This window comes from Aquila chrysaetos, chromosome 8 (assembly GCF_900496995.4).
Source record: "Aquila chrysaetos chrysaetos chromosome 8, bAquChr1.4, whole genome shotgun sequence".
Lineage (NCBI taxonomy): Eukaryota > Metazoa > Chordata > Aves > Accipitriformes > Accipitridae > Aquila > Aquila chrysaetos.
Window position 1 is genome coordinate 43,705,242 of NC_044011.1, and position 20,212 is coordinate 43,725,453.

General features: G+C 47.7%; 2 protein-coding genes across 4 annotated transcripts in view; one reads left to right on the top strand and one right to left on the bottom strand.

Annotated features, from left to right (window-relative positions):
* Positions 1-3: 3 nt before the first annotated feature.
* Positions 4-10,848, bottom strand: VPS26B (VPS26, retromer complex component B). The gene is made up of 6 exons (XM_030022161.2): positions 10,250-10,848; positions 6,587-6,743; positions 5,569-5,733; positions 4,604-4,779; positions 3,780-3,922; positions 4-3,183 (listed from the first exon to the last, which is right to left on the bottom strand). The coding sequence occupies exons 1-6, from the start codon at positions 10,470-10,472 to the stop codon at positions 3,037-3,039; spliced, it is 1,011 nt and encodes a 336-aa protein (XP_029878021.1). The 5' UTR covers positions 10,473-10,848; the 3' UTR covers positions 4-3,036.
* A 186-nt stretch (positions 10,849-11,034) lies between these two features.
* NCAPD3 (non-SMC condensin II complex subunit D3) overlaps positions 11,035-20,212 on the top strand; it is a 28,936-nt gene continuing 19,758 nt past the window's right edge. Inside the window, exons 1-14 of one of the 3 annotated variants that reach the window (XM_030022152.2) lie at positions 11,035-11,212; positions 11,433-11,587; positions 11,973-12,135; positions 12,954-13,132; positions 14,020-14,196; positions 14,611-14,672; positions 14,940-15,027; positions 15,390-15,479; positions 16,365-16,498; positions 17,222-17,294; positions 17,897-18,022; positions 18,209-18,461; positions 18,985-19,068; positions 19,222-19,305. In XM_030022152.2, the coding sequence (XP_029878012.1) occupies positions 11,149-11,212; positions 11,433-11,587; positions 11,973-12,135; positions 12,954-13,132; positions 14,020-14,196; positions 14,611-14,672; positions 14,940-15,027; positions 15,390-15,479; positions 16,365-16,498; positions 17,222-17,294; positions 17,897-18,022; positions 18,209-18,461; positions 18,985-19,068; positions 19,222-19,305 (1,732 nt within the window). In that variant the 5' untranslated portion in view covers positions 11,035-11,148. The remainder of the gene's footprint in view (positions 11,213-11,432; positions 11,588-11,972; positions 12,136-12,953; positions 13,133-14,019; positions 14,197-14,610; positions 14,673-14,939; positions 15,028-15,389; positions 15,480-16,364; positions 16,499-17,221; positions 17,295-17,896; positions 18,023-18,208; positions 18,462-18,984; positions 19,069-19,221; positions 19,306-20,212) is intronic. The other 2 variants (XM_041125482.1, XM_030022153.2) reach the window with 2 other exon arrangements.

Consider the following 20,212-nt stretch of genomic DNA (forward strand, 5'->3'; position numbering starts at 1 on the left):
GCACAGCATTTTACAGCCAGGGCTGGCTCTTTTTAATTGGAGAGACAAAAAAACCCAAGTTTTAAAATACAGCCATTGAAAAGACAACGAATTAAGAAACATGTAAACACAGCAGAGGCTTAATTACAGGTTGCACTGCTTGGTTTAGTACTTGTACACTCCCCCCTGCCTGACTCTGCCTGGGAGAGAGGGAATGACCCAAGTACTTAACAGAACCACCCACCTCAGGGGTACATGACTTCTCAAATAGTGTCTGCCCCTTACCATGCTAATGAAATGCTCTTCTATAGTACCTTGTCTTGGAGTGACCTTATGCTGCAACTTCTCTCTAAAGATGCTCAGCCCATCAGCTCCACCCCAGACAAAGAGGGCCTAGTGGGTAACAGCTTGAATGGTCCATTTAGATTAAGTAAAAAGGGGGATCATTTCTAAATTCTGGTTCCACAAGTAGGGATGCAGGGGAGAGGGGCACAAAGTAGGAAAAAAAAAACAACCCACAACCCAACATATAGGCTCATGCACCTTTTCCGAGTAAACCCCCCAGAATTGATGAACAGATATTTAACAGAAATCTCCTTAACAGTGCATTGTCTTGTCAGACAATTGTCTTACATCCAGGACTGATGCTGTTCGGCCAGTAAACAAAACACTCCTGGAATGCAGAGACATCTTCCTCCATGGGGTTTCTTTAATACCACATGGCCTACAATCAAGAGGAATAGGCAAGGAAAAAAAATTCTAGGCGGGATGGGAGTTGAGGGAAAGCTAGAGGGTGGTTAGGGTGCTGCTGTGCTCAGCTTAGCCATGGAAAGATAGTCTGCTATCCCCAGGGGCTCCCAATGGGAGCTTTGCTTGTCTCTAAAAGATTGTGTATTGCCACAGCACAGGTGGTTCCCCCTACACAGAGGGGGGAGTAGAGTGAGTGTCAAAAGTAACATCCAGATTGCTTTGCTGTGTGAAACCTGCAGCAGGTTACCACCTCTTGCCCTGGCATAACAAGGTAGTTATCTAAAGTAAGCTTTTGCTTCAGTCTTAGGAAGACACGGCTCCAGCCCATGGCACAGACTTCTCATGTAAAGAAAAGCAAGCCACGTCTTCACTATAACAGAGCAGAAACATGGTGTGACACAAGCATTCAGCAGAGATGAGATCATTAGTGTCCTCTACAACAGAGCGAGACTGTCCAGCTCTACTAAAAACCACAACCTTACACGTGGTGAGTAAAAGTTAACTTACTTTGGCAAGCAGAAACACACATTTATCACTGAAATACAGTAGCTGTCTTACTAGATATAAAGCTCCCCTTCCCACCCAGGCCCCACTCCCTCCACCAGCACTGTTCCACTAAACAAAGCAGAAGATACTTCCATTTCCCAGCTGCAAGACAACTGCTCTACATTCAGCTGTAGGACAGAGGCAGAGGACAGTCATTCCAGAGTCAAAAGGAAGCTGGACAAAACCCTAAAGAGCCACAAACTCACAGGGAAATCCAGACAAATCCCCCTTGATAGAGCTCATATCCCAGCTTTTAGTGCAGGCTTGTCTCTCCATCTGGTGGGAGGTCTAACCACCTGCTTCCTTGATGAGCATCTAAACAGGAGGGATATTCTCCAGACTCAGTCAATCAAGTCTACAAAGCCACATCTAATTTTTAATGGAGGAGTGACTCCCTTCTGGGAATGTTCTCATGATTCTACTTAGCTGAAGACTAAAAGCAGCTTATCTTAGAAAAGAAAAAACCCGCATTCAGGTTCTCAGTTCATGGCATACCCTCAGACCTCACTGGTGACTTCAGCTCAGGGGCCTCGGGAATATGTCTCTGGAATCAGAAAGCTCTACCATCTTTCCAGTTGCTGCTTGGCTTCATCTAGCAGCACACACAGGCCACGAGCTTCTTAAAACAATTGCATCCACTTTTCTGTCCTTACTAATCCTCATCCCGCAGGCGCGAGGGAGCAAACAAAACAATACACACGTGTTTCTATACTGCCGTCTGTCCCTACTACAAAGCCTGCTCTGTCACAGGGACACAGACATGAGCAGGGCAGCGTGTGCAGCGTAAGCCCGCTCCCAAGACAGCCCCCATTTATTTCCCATGTTCCAAAACTATTCTCTAGACCTCTCGAGGCTAGTCTGCCCCTGCTCTGCAGCAGCGACTGGGACCTGTATGAGTGCGGCAACCAGAGAGACTGAATCTCAGGGGCACTCGCGCAGCTGCCGGGACAAGACTAGGAAGGCACTGCTCTTGGCCAGGAGCCTTCCCGTCCCCACTTCTTGCCCACCCAGCAGCACCGAGACCTTCACCGCTCTGCCCAACCTGTGCCACCTCCTACTGCAATCGCATGCCTCGCTCCCTCCTACCGACGCAGCGCGCAGTCGGGAGCTCCGCAGCAAGGACACAACGGCACGCCTGCTGCCCGCGCTCCGCACGGCAGTCCCGGGGCTGAGTCAACTACATCGTGTAACTGTTTGTGACAAGGAATCCAACGCCAGCATGAAGAGGAAGGGGAGGCGGCGAGGGGATAACGCTAAGCCATTTCAAGAAGGCCGCACCTCAGTCTCCGACTCCCTCCTCTACCTTCCAGCTAATCACTGTGTCATTTTCCCTCGTGAAGATTTCAGAAAGGCAAGAACAATATCCATCCTACACAGCCCCAAAGCAACCTCCACACCGCTGGGAAGAAGCAGCAGATTTGGCCTTCACTTGCTCTCTCCCTCCCCGCTGCCACACTAAAAGGGTCTCGGGGCAAAGAGGAGATCAGGCAGCTCCGCAGCCTCCGGACACATGCCTCAAAGCAGCCGACCCCAGAGGAATGTAGTTGATTGGGAAGCACTGAGGTACCTTCAACTCCGCACCACCAGTGCTCCAGCTTGCCTTGCCCTCCCATCCCCTTCCCACCCTACGAGTCCTCTGAAGAAAGGAATTAAGTCAAAAACGGATATTTATTTTCCATGAAGTCTCTGAAGTGTTTTTTTTTTCTTCCTCCTTGCTGCTGTCCCCACTGGCTCCACAGCAGCCTTCCTCTGCGTGGCCTCTCACTGCCGGCCGTTGTTCTCTGCAGGCTGGCTGGGGGTCTTGGCCTCGGCGTGTGAGGATGTCCCCTCAAACCGCTGGGAGGCGATGGCTGCTTGGTGGGACATGCTCTTCCTCACTATGTCTCCTTTCCGCCAAAGCACCACCTCCTGTAGTAACACAGCCAGCAGGGCTTGTCAGGGCTTGTGAAGACCTTCTCCTGGCCCCACCCAGACCCAAAGGGCTGAAAGAAGCTGCCAGGCGAGCAGCTTGCACCCAGTGAGAACTCGGCCCGTGCTGGCACGTTCCACCCGCAGGTGTGCGCATGAGGCCACTTGCGGCGGCGAGCAGAGGCCTCGCAATGCAGCCTTCCTGGAAACGTGGGTAGAGCGCTCCTCCCCGGGATCGGAGCACGCAGGGGCAACCCACCGGACATCTAGGGCAGCTCTGTCCTATTGCTGTTGGCTACCACATTGGAATCGATGAGGCGAAGCACAGAAGCTCCACCGCAGGGCAACAGAGCAGAAAAGAAGTCCCAGGCAGGGACCCCCTACATGCATCCCCACCACCACGCACATCCGACCTGCGTAGACCATTCCTTCTAGACCGTCTTTGCACACTCTTAATTTGTCTAGTCCTTACAAGTATTCAGTCATGCACATGATTCTCCCACATGGGAATCTCAAATTCCCACAAGGTCCTTATAACATAGCATCCCAAGCGACAGTCTACAGGTCCAAGAAGAACTAACAGCTCTGTTTCTCACCTGCTGTTTAAAGTAGCGTCTCTCTTCCTCATCGATCAGCACCAGATTGAGGTAATAACGTACCGAGAACTTCTTATTGATGTCCCTCATCGTCGGAGTCAGCTCGTAGCCAGCCAGAAAGAGTCTGATGGGAATGGACTCCCCTACAAAGTGCACAGAACCATCAGCACAGACAGAATGCACAGATATAAACGAGGAGAGCACAAGCAAAACAAAATCTTACTAGGCCACAAACTTTGTGACCATTTCCACAAGTGGAGTAAGAGGAGCTAAAAGACCTCAAACTCCCTTCAAAAATCAGCATGCACGGTCCATAGCCAGATCCTGCCCTTGCTGACAGCTAGTCCATCTCCGCTTTAACAGCACAGGACTCGTTTGTGACCTGCATCAAGACAGCACTGCAGGAAAAAATGAGTAAGGTGACATTTTCTCTGGCAGGTGACTCTGCTGGGCAATGGAGCTGGAAAACAAGTGGCACAGGAGATTGGCACAGAGCTAGAACACCATCTTTCTTCTCCAAGTTGCAGCAATGCCAGCTGGTGGCCCATGCCAACAGTGAATTTACATCTATTCCTGGTTCTGCCACTGCTTCATCAAAAGAATTAAGTCATTGCAACTCATTATGCCTCAAGCCCCCTCATCATACCAGAGAAGGAAGGGGATCATATTTAATCACCTATATAAACTGCCGTTGAGTCCACCAGTGAAATAGGATGCATACTACTACTGAGCACAGAGATTCAGCTGAAGATACTGCAGGACTCGCATTCCCACCCCAAAAGACTTCAGAAGAGGAATTCTGAAGGGTTCATCTGCCTTCTCACCTCTCACAGGTGCCCCATCCATGATCTCGTATTTAGCTATTGTGTCGTTCTCATGATATACGTTGGGTCCGGTCCCTGTTGTTTCTCTCTTGATGATATCTATCTCCATGTGTTTGATCTTGATTCGCACCAGCAGGAAGTAGATCTTCCCGACAATCACATCTTTTAAATGATACCTAGCACATGAAGGAAGAAAGCACTACAATCAACCACTGCGCAGCAGACCAGAACTCAGACTGAAGAGCGGGAACTTGCTTGTCAGGCACTTGCTCTTATCCACAACCCCAGCTGTAAATTTCAGATAGCATATCCGCTACCACCTCCACTAGGCTGCTGTAAACAGCACTTCATCTTTCATCCTCCAGTCTTTTGGAAATCGACAAGAACATTTAGCATGATCAGATAAATTAAAAACAGAATTTCAGGCTGAATATCTGCAAGAAACGCCTGCGACAGCAAAGCCTCTAAACCGAATTTTTTAGGTCAACTAAAACTAACCCAAATGTTACACCACAGGGAGATTTGCTAGCATCAGTTGGGAAAGATGCATTAAAAGTACTTTAAAAGAGCTGTTTCCAACTTCTGTGCCTGAATTAAGGTCTCACTTCAGCTGTATTGTCTGGGAAAAAGCAGACGTTATTCTTTGAAGACACTTGGAAATACCGGTCTTGCCAAGGATACAGGGAATGTGAAGTTACTGCAACAGCATCACGCTGTGCTCCAAGCTCAGTAAACCACAGCCATTGCTTCACACTCCTTGGTCCAGAGAGTACACCTATGGGGCAAGGAGAGAAACCCACAGATCCTCAGCCAGGATCCGAACTGTCTGCCAGCCTCGCTGGAGCGCATGAACAAAGAACTCCTTTGAGGATCACATGCGAGACACATGCCTCGGGCTTCCAAACCAAGCCATCCCCTGTAGCAGATGGTTCCCCACAGCCACTGGCTGCTCTTGAGACACTTACTTGGACTTGTTATACTCGAACTCAATGTGCAGGCAATCCTCAATCCCCACCTCCATCTTAATAGAGGAGTTGAGCTCTGGGTAGGTGCTCAGAGTGTGCACAACTATGTCCATCTCCTTCACGACATCATTCAGTCTGCGGCTGACAGTCGCTCGGAGGAAATACCTGCAAGAAGAGTCCCCCTCCTATTAGGGTTGTACAGGTAGCAACAGAGACGAAGCAGGGAGGGATGTGGGGCTGAATGGATTGCACTGGGGTATCCAAGCAGTCTTACTGGTACCCTGGCTTCTGGAGCAGCCAATACACCATGTTGGAAAAGACAGAATGGAATTTTCAAATGGAAAAGCAGACTCTTCTAAGACTTCTCTCAGCTTTCATGCATTTGTGAGCCTGAGTTACCTCAGCACCATTTTGAGGATCTGAATAACAGCTCGCACATGTTAAAACCACTGCCCTTTTGCAAGAGATTAGATCACACCAGTCTCCACAGACACCTCTTTCTGCAGATCTCAGAATTTTCCAACCCCCCCCACCCCCTTCAAAGCCCGTGACTGGACTTCAAGTCAACTGGAGTGCCTAGATGTGAAATACAGTTTGCAACATATGAACAAGATACAAGCTAGGCATCTGTTTGCATATAGAGCACAATTAAAGTTGACAAGACTGATTACAAGACAGCGAAAATGTCCCCATTAGAGACTAAACCAAACATTTTCTTTTAGTTTTTGAATTACCAAACAAATTAGAAAGTATTTGGTTGATTCAGAAGGGACTGATTTCTCTTATCACTGAAATGGGGCAAAACAAGTTCAATAAAGCCTGATACATGCTTATAAAAGTAGAGCCCTCAAAGACAGCCTTTTACAACCCAGCCCACCGAGATTCATTTGGAGTTACATTCTAAGCTTGCAAGGATGTCTGGGAAGGGATGCTGCACTCCAGTATCATCATGGTAGATATTAGCACTTGCACACTGCACAGAACCAAGAACTGGGGTCAGCAAGGGGAGGAGACTCACCGTAACTTCACATTCTGCCCCGTGTAGGACTCATAAGGTTTTTCCACATGTGTGAATTCGAAGTCAAATGTCTGCGATTGAGTGAATTCACCAGGACGGGCCAGGTCTTTCACCAGAGATACGAACTCATGGTGGTTTCCTCGGTCATAGTAGAGTTCTAGGAAGACATAAGTCCAGGTTAAGCAGTGATGCTTAATCCCACGTGACGCAGTGAGGAAAGGCAGGAGATTTCACAGCTACGAGCAACTCTCTTGTCCAGATCACTACTTCCTTCACCACTGTTCAGAGAAGCTACCAGGGGAGCCTGTGGCTGGAACATACTGCACTTGTTCACCGCTCTCCATCAGAGCTAGGTGCAGGCCAGAACTCTCAGCCCTGAAACAGGAAGGAAGAGGTCTGCACAGCTTCACCTACTACAACAAATCAGGCACTCAGCTTGCCTTAGAGTGACATGGGTCACCTATCATCAATATTAATTACGTTCAGGCTGTTTGAGAAGAGGACCCAGCAGCTCACACAATCCCTTCCAATAATTTTCTACACAATATTCCACGCCAAAGGCATTGCCATGGTAAAGAGAGGAAAAAACACCACAGCTTCTCTGGAACAGCAAACAGTGACAGAGCAAAAACGAAGCGCTAGGAGGCTTCCAACTGTTCCTGCTTATCCTTTGACAACAAAGACTTTGAGTGGTCTTGATTCACACCAGGGAATAAGTAACAATGGAGATCCTCACCAATTCTACATAAAGCCAGTGTTCAGTGCATGACTACCAAGTGTGCGGGGAGCTAGTTGAGTCAGCCGTTCCACCAGCCCCTGGATAACACATTAACGGCCATGTGAACACTGGTGAGGGAAGAGCATTCACCTTTGGAAGCACCATTCAAACCAGCTCAAGTAACCAACATGGTCACATTGCTTCAGTTTTCCCCACAACCTTCTTGCGTCAGCAGGAAACAACTACAGGTTTCCTCGTTTAATGAAAGCAATCCTCTCTACAGGTCCACAAAGTCTTCTCCCTTAAGTCAAAGCAACAGAAACTTAAAACTCTGCAATTTGCATTAACAGCTCTGCATTACACGTAACCATCAATGAAATCTGCCCTTCCCAACCCTGCGTGTGAGCTCTGTGACTACAAGACACCCACGCAGTCCTTCTAAAAGGTAAAGCCTTAGCCAATCTGATACAGCAAGATGAGGAAAGAAAAACCTAAGTCATCAGACAAACATATACAGACAAGTTCACTGTCAGCACTAAACTGTGCAGAGGAGGCTTCTGAGAGGTATTAGTACCGTTCAGCAACTGCAGTGAGACTCAGTTCTCTACTCCTTGAGATGCACGACGAGATTTCAGCTTTTAAGTAATGTCTTTTCCTTACACCTCTTTGCTCACCTTGTCTCTGTAATGGAAATATTGGCACTAGAACACCCCTCACTTCGGCAGAACAGCGAGTGCCATCAAGCCCTTTAGGCTGGGCAGGCAGGTGACATAAATAAACCAACTGTCTCTGCATTGAATACATGACCATTGAGAGGAAAGTGCTTGTTGATGTGACAGGGAGAAGCCACACGCCACATAAAAAGAGGAATATATCATCTGCCCACACGATGCAGAAGGCAACGATCGAATTTAAAGCAAGGGGAAGCAAATGTCAGCGTACTAAGTTCTCTGCTACCTCAGAATGGCACAGATTGGTGTTCTGCAGCCTTAAGATTGATGTTTCCCACACTTCAGAAGACATTAGCATGTCAAACAGGTATAAGCTGTAATTTCAGGTTTTCAGAGCTACAAGGCTTCCAGATGAAAAAAAAATAACCTGCCAACGTTTTGGTGGCATGCTCAGGACACAGTAACCGCAAGCAAACCAAAATCTTAAATGGGTTCCGTGCTCACCAGAGATCGCGCAGGGCAGCGTTCAGAGTCTGGACTCTGGTACCCGGTCTGGAACGGCTATCTTCCCTGTGACACATCACTCCTTTTACATCTCAGTCTCCCCACCTGTTAAATTGTCTCATGTAGATACTGACCTCATGGCAGCGAGAAGTCAGAATATAAGGCAAGCTGTTTTGAGACGGAAAGCATTAAGGAAGCGCCGTCAGCGGTACAAACTCCAGTGCTTTATTAAAGCGGCCTGATGAGCGAAAAGAAAGGACTAACGTGCAGCCACAGCAGCTACTAACACACCCTGCTTGGGCAATAATGTGAATTCAAAGCAGTTATTCTAAATATGTATGGCTCAAAAGTCTTCCAAAATGGGGAATGAGAAGCCGGCGAGGCAACACAGAGGAGACAGAGTGGAGCCGGAAGCAAAGTTCATGCTTAATTTCTATTGACGATCATGATCAAATAGCAGGAGGTCATAAGCTAGCTCCTGGCGAACAGGCTTACTTAGACTCCGTCATTTACAGGCTCCCTCTGCCTGCCCTCCCCTTTCTTTCCAAAAAGTGGTGTCGTAAAACAAGCGAGGCCAGCGGAAATATTACACGGTGGTATCGGGGCTGGGTGGGAAAACCTCTACTTCACTTTCCTACACCGCATGATTTGCAATGCAAAGGTTGCAGGCCCACGGCTCACGCAGTGATTCCGAGGGTTAAACCCGAGTACGGAGGGCCACAGACGCGAGGCATCGCGCACGCCGAGCATGGTCGCGTCACTGGGAACATCTTGAACTTATTTTGGCTCGTGGGATTTGGCTGCATCCATGACACACGGCCATCTCCACTCCGATCGAAGGGTGGGCGTGGCAGCTACCTTTCTTCTAAGAAAGCAGGAAATATTAAATCTAAATCAGTTGCACGCACAGATAACCACAAGTTGTAAACCACTTGAAGTCACGCAACTAACCGTCCCAGGACGCGTGGTCACTCACTTGAAGAATAAGAGAATAAAAGATGGAATCGGCCGAGCTGAGCCCGTCGGCCTCACGAAAGCTGCTCTACCCGCGTCGAAACGCGTGATGGGGTAGGGGCTGGGAAGGTGCAGTTGGTGATTCGAGACATACGGGCAAAACCCACACGGTTCACCGTCCTCAGCAGAGCCATTGCTTCCCTAACTGAATCAATAGGCACGCAAGAAATGCAAACAGCTCGCAGAGCTACAAATAAAGACAGCCCGGGGCATACCGCCCGAGAGCTGGCGTTGCTAGGGTGTCCGGGCTCAGACCCACACCTGCAGGATGGAAACCGAATTTTACCCTACCTCCGAGCGCGTGCATTTGAGAGCTGAAATTGGTGGCCGAGCAGAAGCGAGAAAATAGGCCGAGAGAACAATGACCTGGAAAAGGACCGGAGCTCCCTCCCTTCTGCCAGGGCTCGAGCCCAGAGACCGGACCGGGTCGCCCAGCTCGAAGGAAGGGTGGAATAATACCCGGCGGCCGCGGGAATTCTCCTCCCGGCAAAGCGCTGCTCGGGAACGAGCGTAACCCGCTTCGCGCCGGCGAGGATTCCCGTACCGTAGGGCGCGGCGACGTTCCCGGCAACTCGCTCTAGCGTGCCCGCAAACCGGCAGCGCCGCGAAGGCCAGAGGAACGCGCCGGCCCGGGCGCGACGTGACGCTGACCCCGGAGGGCAGGCTGCCGGGCAGGGGATGTCGGGGGCCGGCAGGCCAACCTTCCCCCCCGGACCCCACCAGGGGACGAGCCGCCCCACCGCGGGCCCCGCTCACCGATCTGCCCGATGAACTCCACTTTGATGCCCTGGTGCTCCAGCCGCTTGTTGGGGTTCTTGAGGGTGAGGACCACCCGCCCGGAGACCGTCTCCCCGTCGTAGAAGAGGAAGTATTTCTCCTTCTTGCCTTCCTCCGTCTTGTGCTCCACCCGCCGCCGGCTCTCGGCGTCGCTCAGCACCAGCTCCAGCTCCGCGCTCTGCCCGAACCCGAAGAAGCTCATGGCACCGGGAGGGGAGGGGGGGGGTGGCGGCGGCCGCGGACCCCGCCGGGGGGGAAATCGCGGCCGGCGGCTGCCGGCCTGCCCGCAGGCACCACGGACAGAGCTCCGCGGGGACCGGGCGGCGGAGGCGGAGACGACGGAGCGGCCCCGGCCCTCGGCGGAGAAGGGGCCGCCGAGCCGAGCCGGGCGGAGCGGAGCGGGGGAGCTGCCCGGCGGTGACGGCGGCCCGGCGGCGGCGTGCGCTCAGCGCCCGGGGCAGGGGCTAGGGGCAGGGGCCGCAATGCGGCAGGGATGCCGGGGTCGGGGCCCTGCGGCCCGCCGCTTCCCCGGCTGCCGCTGAAGGAAGCCCGGGGCGGCCACGCAGCCCCCCCCCCGCCACGCCACGCACGATCGCTGCCCACCCACCCCCCCCCCCCCCGCGCCGCCTCGCTTCGCTTCGCTTCGCCGCCCGAGCGCTGGCGCCGTCCCGGGCCGGGCCGCGCATGCGCCGCCCGGCCGAAGGCCGGGACCGCGGCGCTCTTCCCCCGCCCCGCGTTCCGGTACGACGTTCGGCGCAGGCGCGCCGAGGAGGACGGCTCGGTTGTATCCGGGAGGCCGGCGGGTGCCGCGCGGGGATTGGCCCGCCGTTCAGCGGCACGGCGCGATTGGCCGGTTCGAAGGGTCCGTTGGCGGCGGCATGGCGGCGGCGGCCGAGCTGGCGCGGGCCCTGGCGGGGTGGCGGTTGCGCGACGTCGGCGCAGGTTGCGAGGCGGGGGGGGCGAGGGTCGGTCTGGGGGCACCCACGTCTGTAAACCGTCGGGGGTTTGTCCTCCGGGAGCGGGTGTTTCCGCCGTACCGGGTGAATCCCGCGTTCCTTTGGAAGTATTTTTTTGGTGGCGACGCGCGGGTGTCGGAGAAACTCCGGGTCTGATGCTTGCGAACTCGATATTTTTTTTATTTTATTTTTTTTCTTTCTCTCAGTCTGGGTCAACGCGGTCTGGGAGCTGGATTTCACCGAGGCCGAACCTCTGGATTCCAGGCTAGCAGAGGAGATCACGGGAGACGGACTCGATGCTTTCACCGGGCTTTACCGGTCCCTGCTGCCCTTCGCTGCGGAGCACCGCGAGAACGGAGAGGTGAGGCCAACGGCTTCGCAACGATGCGGGTCCTGGGCCTTTTCCCTCAGTCCAGCCTGTCCCGCCTTGAAAATTTGCAAAGCGTGCCAAGACCGCCCCAAACTATTCTTGTCGTATGTGCCGGAATGCTTCAGAGGCAAGCTGAAGTTTAAAAAAAAAAAGGCCCGAGTTTAAAAATAGGTGCTTACAATTTAATATAATATAAATTATACACAGTATTATATATCATAACATCATTATTAAAGCCTATTGTAAAAACGCATATCATACAATATATACATGGGGGGTTGGTTGCGGTGCAATTGTTAAAATGTGAATAGTTGCGACTGGCAGAGAGCTATGTTACGACGGGATTTCTCACTGTGACTCGTGTATTTTGCCTCAGAATATCTGGACCTTTTTTGCGGAAAACAACTTCTCTCCTAATGCTCTCGTGGCTGTGTTGCACCACTTTGTCCAAGCGGGCCAGCATAAAAGAGCTAATGCACAGCAGAGGGTTTACGCTCTTCATGCGGCTGGGTTGTACTTCTTGCTGCTGGAAATCCCAGGTGAGCGAAGGGTTGTGCCTCTTTATTGCTGGATAAAACATCGTTCAGGCAAAATCAGCTTTCTCTCATTTGAAAGAATTCCAGGTGGAACAAGTGATGGCTTTTGAACCGTTCGCCTGATCTCCCCGAAATCCTTGGGGATGAAGCTCAGGCGCGGTGTTGAGCGCTGAACAGCTGTTACGGTCTGATAGCAGCTTGGTCTCCTGTCATATAGTGGCTTGACGGTCTCCGTCCGGGTCTGCGTTGCCATGCACCTTCTGAGTAGTTCTGTGACAAGGTCGACAGAGGAGTCTGCACGGTACACAGAGCTGGAACCACGCATCCCCCTCTGGTTTGACAATAATACACAGTGAAGGCAGAAGCTTATTCCTGTTCCTGCTCTGTAACTAGAGAGGATTTCACTGTGCAGTGCCTTTGGAGAGGCTCGTTTGTGAAAACAAAAGTATTTGTTTAAAATAACCAGCAGTTGGAGTTTTCTAGCAGGTTGATTGACAGCAGTATCCTTTTGTATTCAAGGCTGGCACGTACCCTAAAGTTTTGCTGATCTTTGTTGTGCAGCATGTTACCAGCTAGAAGGGGTCAATCAGCTGGTGATCCTACTGGAGAGTGTCGTCGCTGATGACACGTCATCCTGGTGCAGTTTGGCTTTGTTCAAACAATTATTTTTTTCTTCTCCTGACCTCTCTTAGGCTCCCAGGACAATGCCTTTGTCCTGGCCATCTATTTGGCTGTCAAAGCAAATGGAGAGATGGTCAGATGGTTTGATGCTCTCTCTGTATTTTGTCTGGAAGGTGCCTGATGTTGTCTTTTCTGGGCAGGCAGCATAGCTAACCAGCTGTTCCATCAAGTGATGTTTGATAAATGTCTTCACACCCTGACAAAAAGTTGGCCTCCAGAACCAGATCTGATGAGGAAAAGAAAGAAGGTGCATGCTCAAAGCTCTCAGACTGATGCAAGAAGAAATAGAAAGAAAGGAAAACCGTGCAGGAATGGCAACGTAAGATGTTTGTGTAATCTCTTCAGATATAAATCTCTATTAATAAGCAAATCATTGGCAAGCTACTTCACTTGTAGGTCAGTGTGATAATCTTCCTCTTTTTCACCCTTTTTTTAATTCTTAACCTTTTATTCAGCTGTTCAGCTGTGCTCTTGATCCTCTACCTATTATTAGGAATTTCAGAGGTCTGATGATTCAACATTAGCTGCAGTTTCCTGGCTGCTGAGTAATAGAAAAAATACAGCTTATTTGTCTTTGGTGTATTGTTAGAAAGCTCAGTAGCAGAGGGAGAAAATAATTTGTATCAGCTTCTTCAAGAGACCTTGAAGTTAGCACGTGACCAGCTTGCAAATGGCATTTGTGTTTCCTTGCCAACTTACTGATGGGAAGTTAAGGGCTAAATGCTTTGGTTATCTGTACTCAGCTGCTCATTCTAACAGTTATATGATTTTTTTTTAATTTTTTTTTTTTTAACGGAACTGAGGATTACATGTCAGAAATCCTGAGAGAACATTGGTGCTGCAGAGTCATGACAAGCAAGGAAAGCAGGTCATAGGCACAATGGGAATTACTTGAGATGAATCTCCACGTGTCAGATTAGAATTCAGATAATTGTCTTCAGTTCTGATGGACTTTATCCTTCAGAACGAGAATAGGCTGTGTTGGAGCTTTTTTTGTGTGTCCAACTTTCATCTTTCTGTCTGGGTTTTTTTTTTTTTACTCACTGTTAAGTGCACTAACTAATCTGAAAGAAAAGATTTAGAATTTTGGATGTGAAATCATGGAAGGACCTAGCCTGAGAACTCTGGGAAGCACTGAAATGTGTAAAAGAGATCAGCGAGTGCTGTGGGACAGGATGGTGCCATTTCTCTTTTCTACCAATATAGATGGACGAGATGTTGGAAGAGGAGGAGGAGGAAGAGGATTGTGAAAATGTTTACTTTACAACGGACGATCTTCTTAAAGTTCGCAACTCAATCTTCCTTCTTTTGAAAAACTTCTTAAGACTTCTACCTAAGTTCTCCCTAAAAGAAAAACCTCAGTGTGTGCAGAACTGCCTGCAGGTAATAAGATCCAACTCAAGGATCCTTATGTCCCCCGACACAAACTTTTGGTGGATGCAGAGTGCTCCATAGCCATGGGAGTGATGGCAGCCCTGCCTTTCATAAACTGGTCCCCTGATTAGACATTCGAGTGTCCTCAGCGTGAATCTTGGTGTGGGGTGGCTGCTCCTTAGCACTTGCTGGCTAGTGCCGGCTGGGCAGTTCGTGTTTTGTTCTGAGATGCTTAACCCTCACCGTACCTGGGGGGAAGACACACGGTGTTGAGCCTCTGGGCTTTGGGGTCTGCTTCAAGGGAGGTGCTGTGGTCTGAAATTTAGACTCAAGTTCTCTATGGTCTGACCCCCAAGCATCCAAGCAGACCTGCACGTCTTGCCCTCGTGTGAATTAGCTAAGCTTGTCTTTCTTTCCTTGCAGATCTTTGTTGAAATGACAAACTTTGAGGCAGCAGTACATGAGTTTGAGTTCTCACCAGCAATGTGAGCAAGTAGTTCTTAATGTTCATACCGTGCTTTGAACAAGTAAAGTGCTCGATGCTTATGTTGTTGTTATTCTGCGTATACGAAAATGAAAGCAGTGATTTCTTTCGCTAAAGATAATTGGAACATGTTCCACCTCGCTAACAGTAAACAACACTTAGTGAATATTGAATGTTTTCCAGTCAATGAGCACGTTTACTTGTGATAGTTGTAGTAAATGTTTCTCTGATGAGAGATGAAGACATCTCTTTGCCTTCTTTTGCTTAGGAATGTTAATGAAGCCAAGTACATTCCCGAGCTGGCCTATCACGGACTGCGATTACTGTGTTCCCCTCTGCATGGTCCAGAAGATAAGGTAAAAGTTGGACCAAATCTTTAAAATCCTTACTGCAGTATTCAAAAGGAGTAGTTGTTTCTTTCCTTCTCTGCATGTCATTTTTGCTTGTACGTTTTTTACTTTTTACATTAGTTTTACTTTCTGTGCATGTGCATGTGTTTGCTGGGTCAGAGGCAAGATGCTGTTTTCCACACCAGTCCTTATTTCCTTTGACTTGTATGATGATGCATTTTGTGTGCATTGAATTCTGTGCTCCAGTGACTTGTGGCAAATGAATCGAAAACAGAGGATAGCTACAGCGGCATTAGATTTCTGTATCTTAAAAAAAAAAAGAATTCCAGGTCACTGCATTTGCCTGGAATTTTCCTGTTTCCTGCTAGGTGGAGCTCCAGCACTGCTTGGTAGCGTGCTGTGGCATTGGGTTTGTGCAGCAGCGAAGCATGATGGGGAAGTGTTATGCGCAGGTGATGGTAAGCAGGGTTGATTCTTGTTCAGAGAATAGTCTGTCATCATGGAACATCCAGTTCTACCAGAAATGTGTCTGCAGCTTTACATTTTTTATTTTGTGAAATTGTCAAGTGCGCTGTGTCATCTCCCACTTACCTGTGTGCTGCTCCTGTAGATGGGGCTTTTGAGCTTTGGGTGTGACCTTGCTGCTGTGTTTGCAAGTCTGTGCAAACCCACCTGAACTAGTTCTGAGCTAGCAAACCAGGAGTATTAGCGGCTGTCTAGCCAGGAAAGCCTGGAGCTTAGTGCATGCCAACCTGACATATATACCTGTGTGTCTGCCCAGCTTTAGCAGCCTTAGACCTGCGTGTTTCAACCTCCTTGGTTTCTCAGTGCAGCACAAGCTTTTCAGAATTGTTGACGTTTGTGGTATCGGGAAGATGTAGTAGCTCCCCTTCTCAGACCTGCCTCATCTTCCCTGCCTCTCCTGTTTGACTGCTCAGTGAATGTCAGGATAATGAGGCATGCTGTGGTCCCAAAAGTGTGGCAGGGAGGAAGGAAGCTCCAAAAGTTCAAGTCCACGTGGTGGTAAAAACCTGCATTTAGCTTAAGATGTCTTCTCTCCAAAACCCAATAAATTTCCCCAAATTCCAAACGTCTCCGGCGAGTTGAAGTCCACTGCTTTGGAGGGAATCTGTTGATGTTTTCAGGAAGCCCTTCTTAGGCCTTACTGAACTTGTATGAGAACATCACAACTAGGAAAGATGTTGTGTTTGTTAATGAATGGGTCCTCTTTGAATTATTCTGCTAGGTTTGTTTCAGAATTTTTTCATAAACCTGGTCAGAATGCTTATCCATGGGCTCCAGTTGCTACTGAAATGAACCTGAAAATAACCTTTTCTTTCCAGATTCTTCGTTGTGTCTTCCAGCGAATCCTCAATGTCATTCTGATGCTGGAAAGTGGTGCGGGTTCCAGACGTGCAGTCCTTGCAATCACATCAGCTGTGATCAGTGCCAGGAATCAGGCTATAAAATTCATCAGGTGAAGTACAGAGCTCTGGCACTACCTTTCCTGCGTATGTCTGCTCTTTCTTCTGGCATGCCTTCGCTTTACTGTTTCATTGATAAAGGGATGAGACAAACTGGCACTGACTTTGAAGTTGTTTGTGCAGATGAGGTTTAATTAAAATGTCTGTAATGGGAATTTACTGAACTTGCTGGCAGAGGGGAAAGAAGGTGCAGTTTGACAGAAGAGTGGCAGTGAGTGGAAGGGACCTATCTTCTGTATTTTGCTTTGTGTCAGTTTTTCAGGTCTTGTGGTTTACTACAAAGTGTTGCCGAGGAAATGAGAGATTAATACAGAGTTCATTTCTCCTTAGTTCTTTGCGTTCTCCTGCTTAAAGATATGTTTTGCCTATGTTTATTATTCCCCCTGTGTGGGGATCCGTGTTGTTGGAAAGCATAGTTTGTGCAGAGATCCCCAGACAACATGTAGTAAGTAGACTGAGAATAAGGAAGCCTTTCATATTGTCCTTCTACTTGTAGAAAGGTATTGGAAGAAATGTTTTCTGCCTGCAAAGCCAGGTTAACGTGAAAGTAAGCAGGTCTGCTCTCTGACCATATCCTGTTGCACTAGTGCTCATGATTCCAGAATGCGCACGTTTCCTGACTTTTGAAATGCATTCCAAAAGGAACATCCTTGACTTGATTTTCGCTTTGTTATAAAACTGGCCTTATTAAAATTTGCTTTTTTTCTTCTGTGCAGTTCTGTAGCAGATGAGCTGAAAGAAGTTATTTTTCCTGTTCTTCGAATATTACTGCAACATATCTGTACCAAGGTATGCTCAGCTTTATTGCATCTTAAGCTGAAGAACTCATGTGTGGCTACATTGCAGTATAGTTAGGAGATCCGTTTTCACAATGTTTTGTAAGAATGGAAAGATTTTCATCACTTGCAAATTTCTTGACAGCCTGATTGTTTTTTGTGTTCTTTATTGAAGTTTTCAGACATCTTAAAAATAGTGTCACGCTCTAGGAGAATACTGAGGGTGAATACTTCCCCCCTCATTCACAATTGATTGTACCCTACTTGTGACCTTTCCAAAATTTGCAGTTGCTTTTACCACTGCTTTGGTAGAGGAATATGAGGATTATGAGAGCTCTTTGCCTAGCTAACTATCTGAAGACTGCCATGTAGAAATAACTGCCTCTGGATTTAATCTAAGCTCCACCTTTGCCATGGGGAGTTTGCCATGTGACTGTGGGTGAGTGCTGAAGTAGTGACCAAGGAAGCTGTGATTTTTCTCCCAGTCATTGCTGAATGTGACCGTATCACCTCATTAAATAAAAAAATTACTTACCTTAAGCCCTGAAATGCCGTTTCTGGCTTCTAGAGCAGAGCATCGAAGTATCATACCATGTAATTGCCCTTGTTTTTTAGGTCCCAGATAAGGCTGATTATCGTACACATGCTGCGCAGGCCTTGGTGAATTTGCTGAACAAACTCCCTTGTATAGAGTTTGCTGACTTCATGGCTTGGCTTTATAAATACTCACGCAACACTAAAGTAAGTATATCTCCTTGATGTTTCAGGGTTCGGATACAGCAGTATTTCAAAGACGAAGGGTTCAATATCAGTACTGATTAGTATTGTTGTTATTGCTGGTACCTGAAGGCAGGCAAACTGAGTAGGCAATGCCTGTGTCTTTGCTCACATTAACAGAGAACCTTGCATGCTTTTTCTTCCAAACAGGTTGTCTACAGAATGTTTGCTCTTGATGTAGCGTTAGCTTTGTTGGATGTGCCCGAGAGGAACTTGGACAGCTCCTTGTCCCTGGATCATCAGAAGTTTCTAAAGCATAAGTTTTTAGTACAGGTCATGGTGTTTGGCCGCTGTTCGGACAAAGCACCCGTGGTCCGTAGCAAAGCTTTAAGCAGCTTTGCCCACTGTCTTGAAATGAAAGCTGCTGCTACCTTGGAGAGTATACAGGACTTATTACAAAGCTGTAAGTATTAAGAATAAATTAGATAGTGAAAATATTTCTTGAACTTTCTGGGGAATAATTACTGGGAGATAGGAGAACTAGTTGTCAGGAACTTAAAAATCTGCACATACTGTCCTTGTGTATTGTGTCATAATGAGACGTAATAGGCAAGTCTTGTTACTCATGAAGCCTGATATTTGGAAGGGATTTATCCTCGTATATTGGTTCTAAATAGATTCCTCCATGAGATGCCTTTGAAGGATATTTACAGACGACTGAAATTGCTCATTGGAAAAAAAAAAAAAAGTTCATTCTTGCCTGACAGTTGATTAAATCTTGAGTTGCCTTTTGCTTCTGCTAAGTTGTTTTGTTCGTGATTGGCATTCTGAACTCCCTCAGGTGCAGTAAAGGCCAGATGGCACAATTCAGAAGTATGCACATAGCATCCTACGGTTAGATTACTTGCCTGAAAAAAATTTGGAATGACAGAATATCCAGAATTAAAATACTTCATTTAATTTCTTTTTTTATTTCTTTTTGGCAGCCTCTGTCCATACAGTCTTGGAAGCAAACACAAACACTGCGAGTTCGATAGTCAGTGCAGAAGGTATAGAGTCATTCTCTTATAGTAAGTCTCAGATTTTTCTTGGCATGCCATTTTCTAAAAACATGCATATCTGTAAAACTGAGGGCATGCGTGAGGTGCTCTGTTTAACAGTAAACCATCTTGCTGAGTGAACATATGCCTTTTTTATTCTGAAACTTTTAACTTTTCTTTCAGCTACACCCCACCATCCACTGAAGACCTTACCAACTTTCAAAACTATTGAGTTGACAGATAGCAGCGATACTGCTGTACTTGATGGTAAGTCAAAATTATACTAGCCTTTTCAGATAACTTTTCAAAATCTTAATTGAAATTAGACTTTCTGAAGTGTATTCATTGTCCATTTTTCAAAGAAAGTGGAGAGAGCTTTTTGTAGAGCTGTTAAAAAACACTTATGGGTGATGAAGGGGGTGGAAGTGCCAGCCATAAAGAAATACTCTTTCCACTCTAGTCTGAAAAATACATTTAATCTTGAAATACTGATGTTCGTTTGTACTAATGTGGTGGCAACACTTGTTGAAAAGCAGGTAATTTATTCTTTCCAAAAAGGATGGTAATTGATGTGGGATATAATACTTGTAACTCCATAAATTTAACGGTAATTAAATCTCTTGCTCCAGCGCACAAAGAACTAATACATTTTTGCTACATAAAACACAGCACCTTTGACTAGCACTGTCAGGTAGGGAAGAATTCGCTTCTCTGTAGCATCAGGTATTGGCTGGAGTTGAAAGGAAAGTGTGAGGTTAAATGGACTGGTGCAGAATGGCCAGCGGCTAGTTCTAATTTTTGATAGCATGAAATCAGCATGTAAGTTGGCTTTTGTGGCCACAGTGTTCCTTCTTTGAATCTCTTCCTTTCTTTTCCTCTTCCATGTAAAAGCTTTTCTTCCTAACCTTTAGGCCTCTGCCAGTATGTTTGCTCTCAGTTCTTGCTGTTCACCTCTCTTGAACTGCTGACAATTCAATTCGCTGCTTGGTTCGTCTTCTGCATTTGTGTCTTTGTTACGCATCTCATGCTGCTCTTCACATGGGATCTCTCTCCCTATCTCCATGAGCCAGGCTCCAATCTTCTCCACTGAAAGCTTTCTTTTAAAACATTTCACTGATAAATTTTGTTAATCTGCTCTCTCAGATAGAAAAGGCCTCCAGGCCACTTAAGGTAT

Excerpts from the sequence above, each read along its gene's own strand:
- VPS26B (XM_030022161.2), bottom strand. The coding sequence starts at position 10,472 with ATGAGCTTCTTCGGGTTCGGGCAGAGCGCGGAGCTGGAGCTGGTGCTG. Across the intron at positions 5,734-6,586 it reads GGGCAGAATGTGAAGTTACG|GTATTTCCTCCGAGCGACTG; the intron begins GTGAGTCTCCTC and ends CTCTTCTTGCAG. Across the intron at positions 3,184-3,779 it reads GACGCTACTTTAAACAGCAG|GAGGTGGTGCTTTGGCGGAA; the intron begins GTGAGAAACAGA and ends GTGTTACTACAG.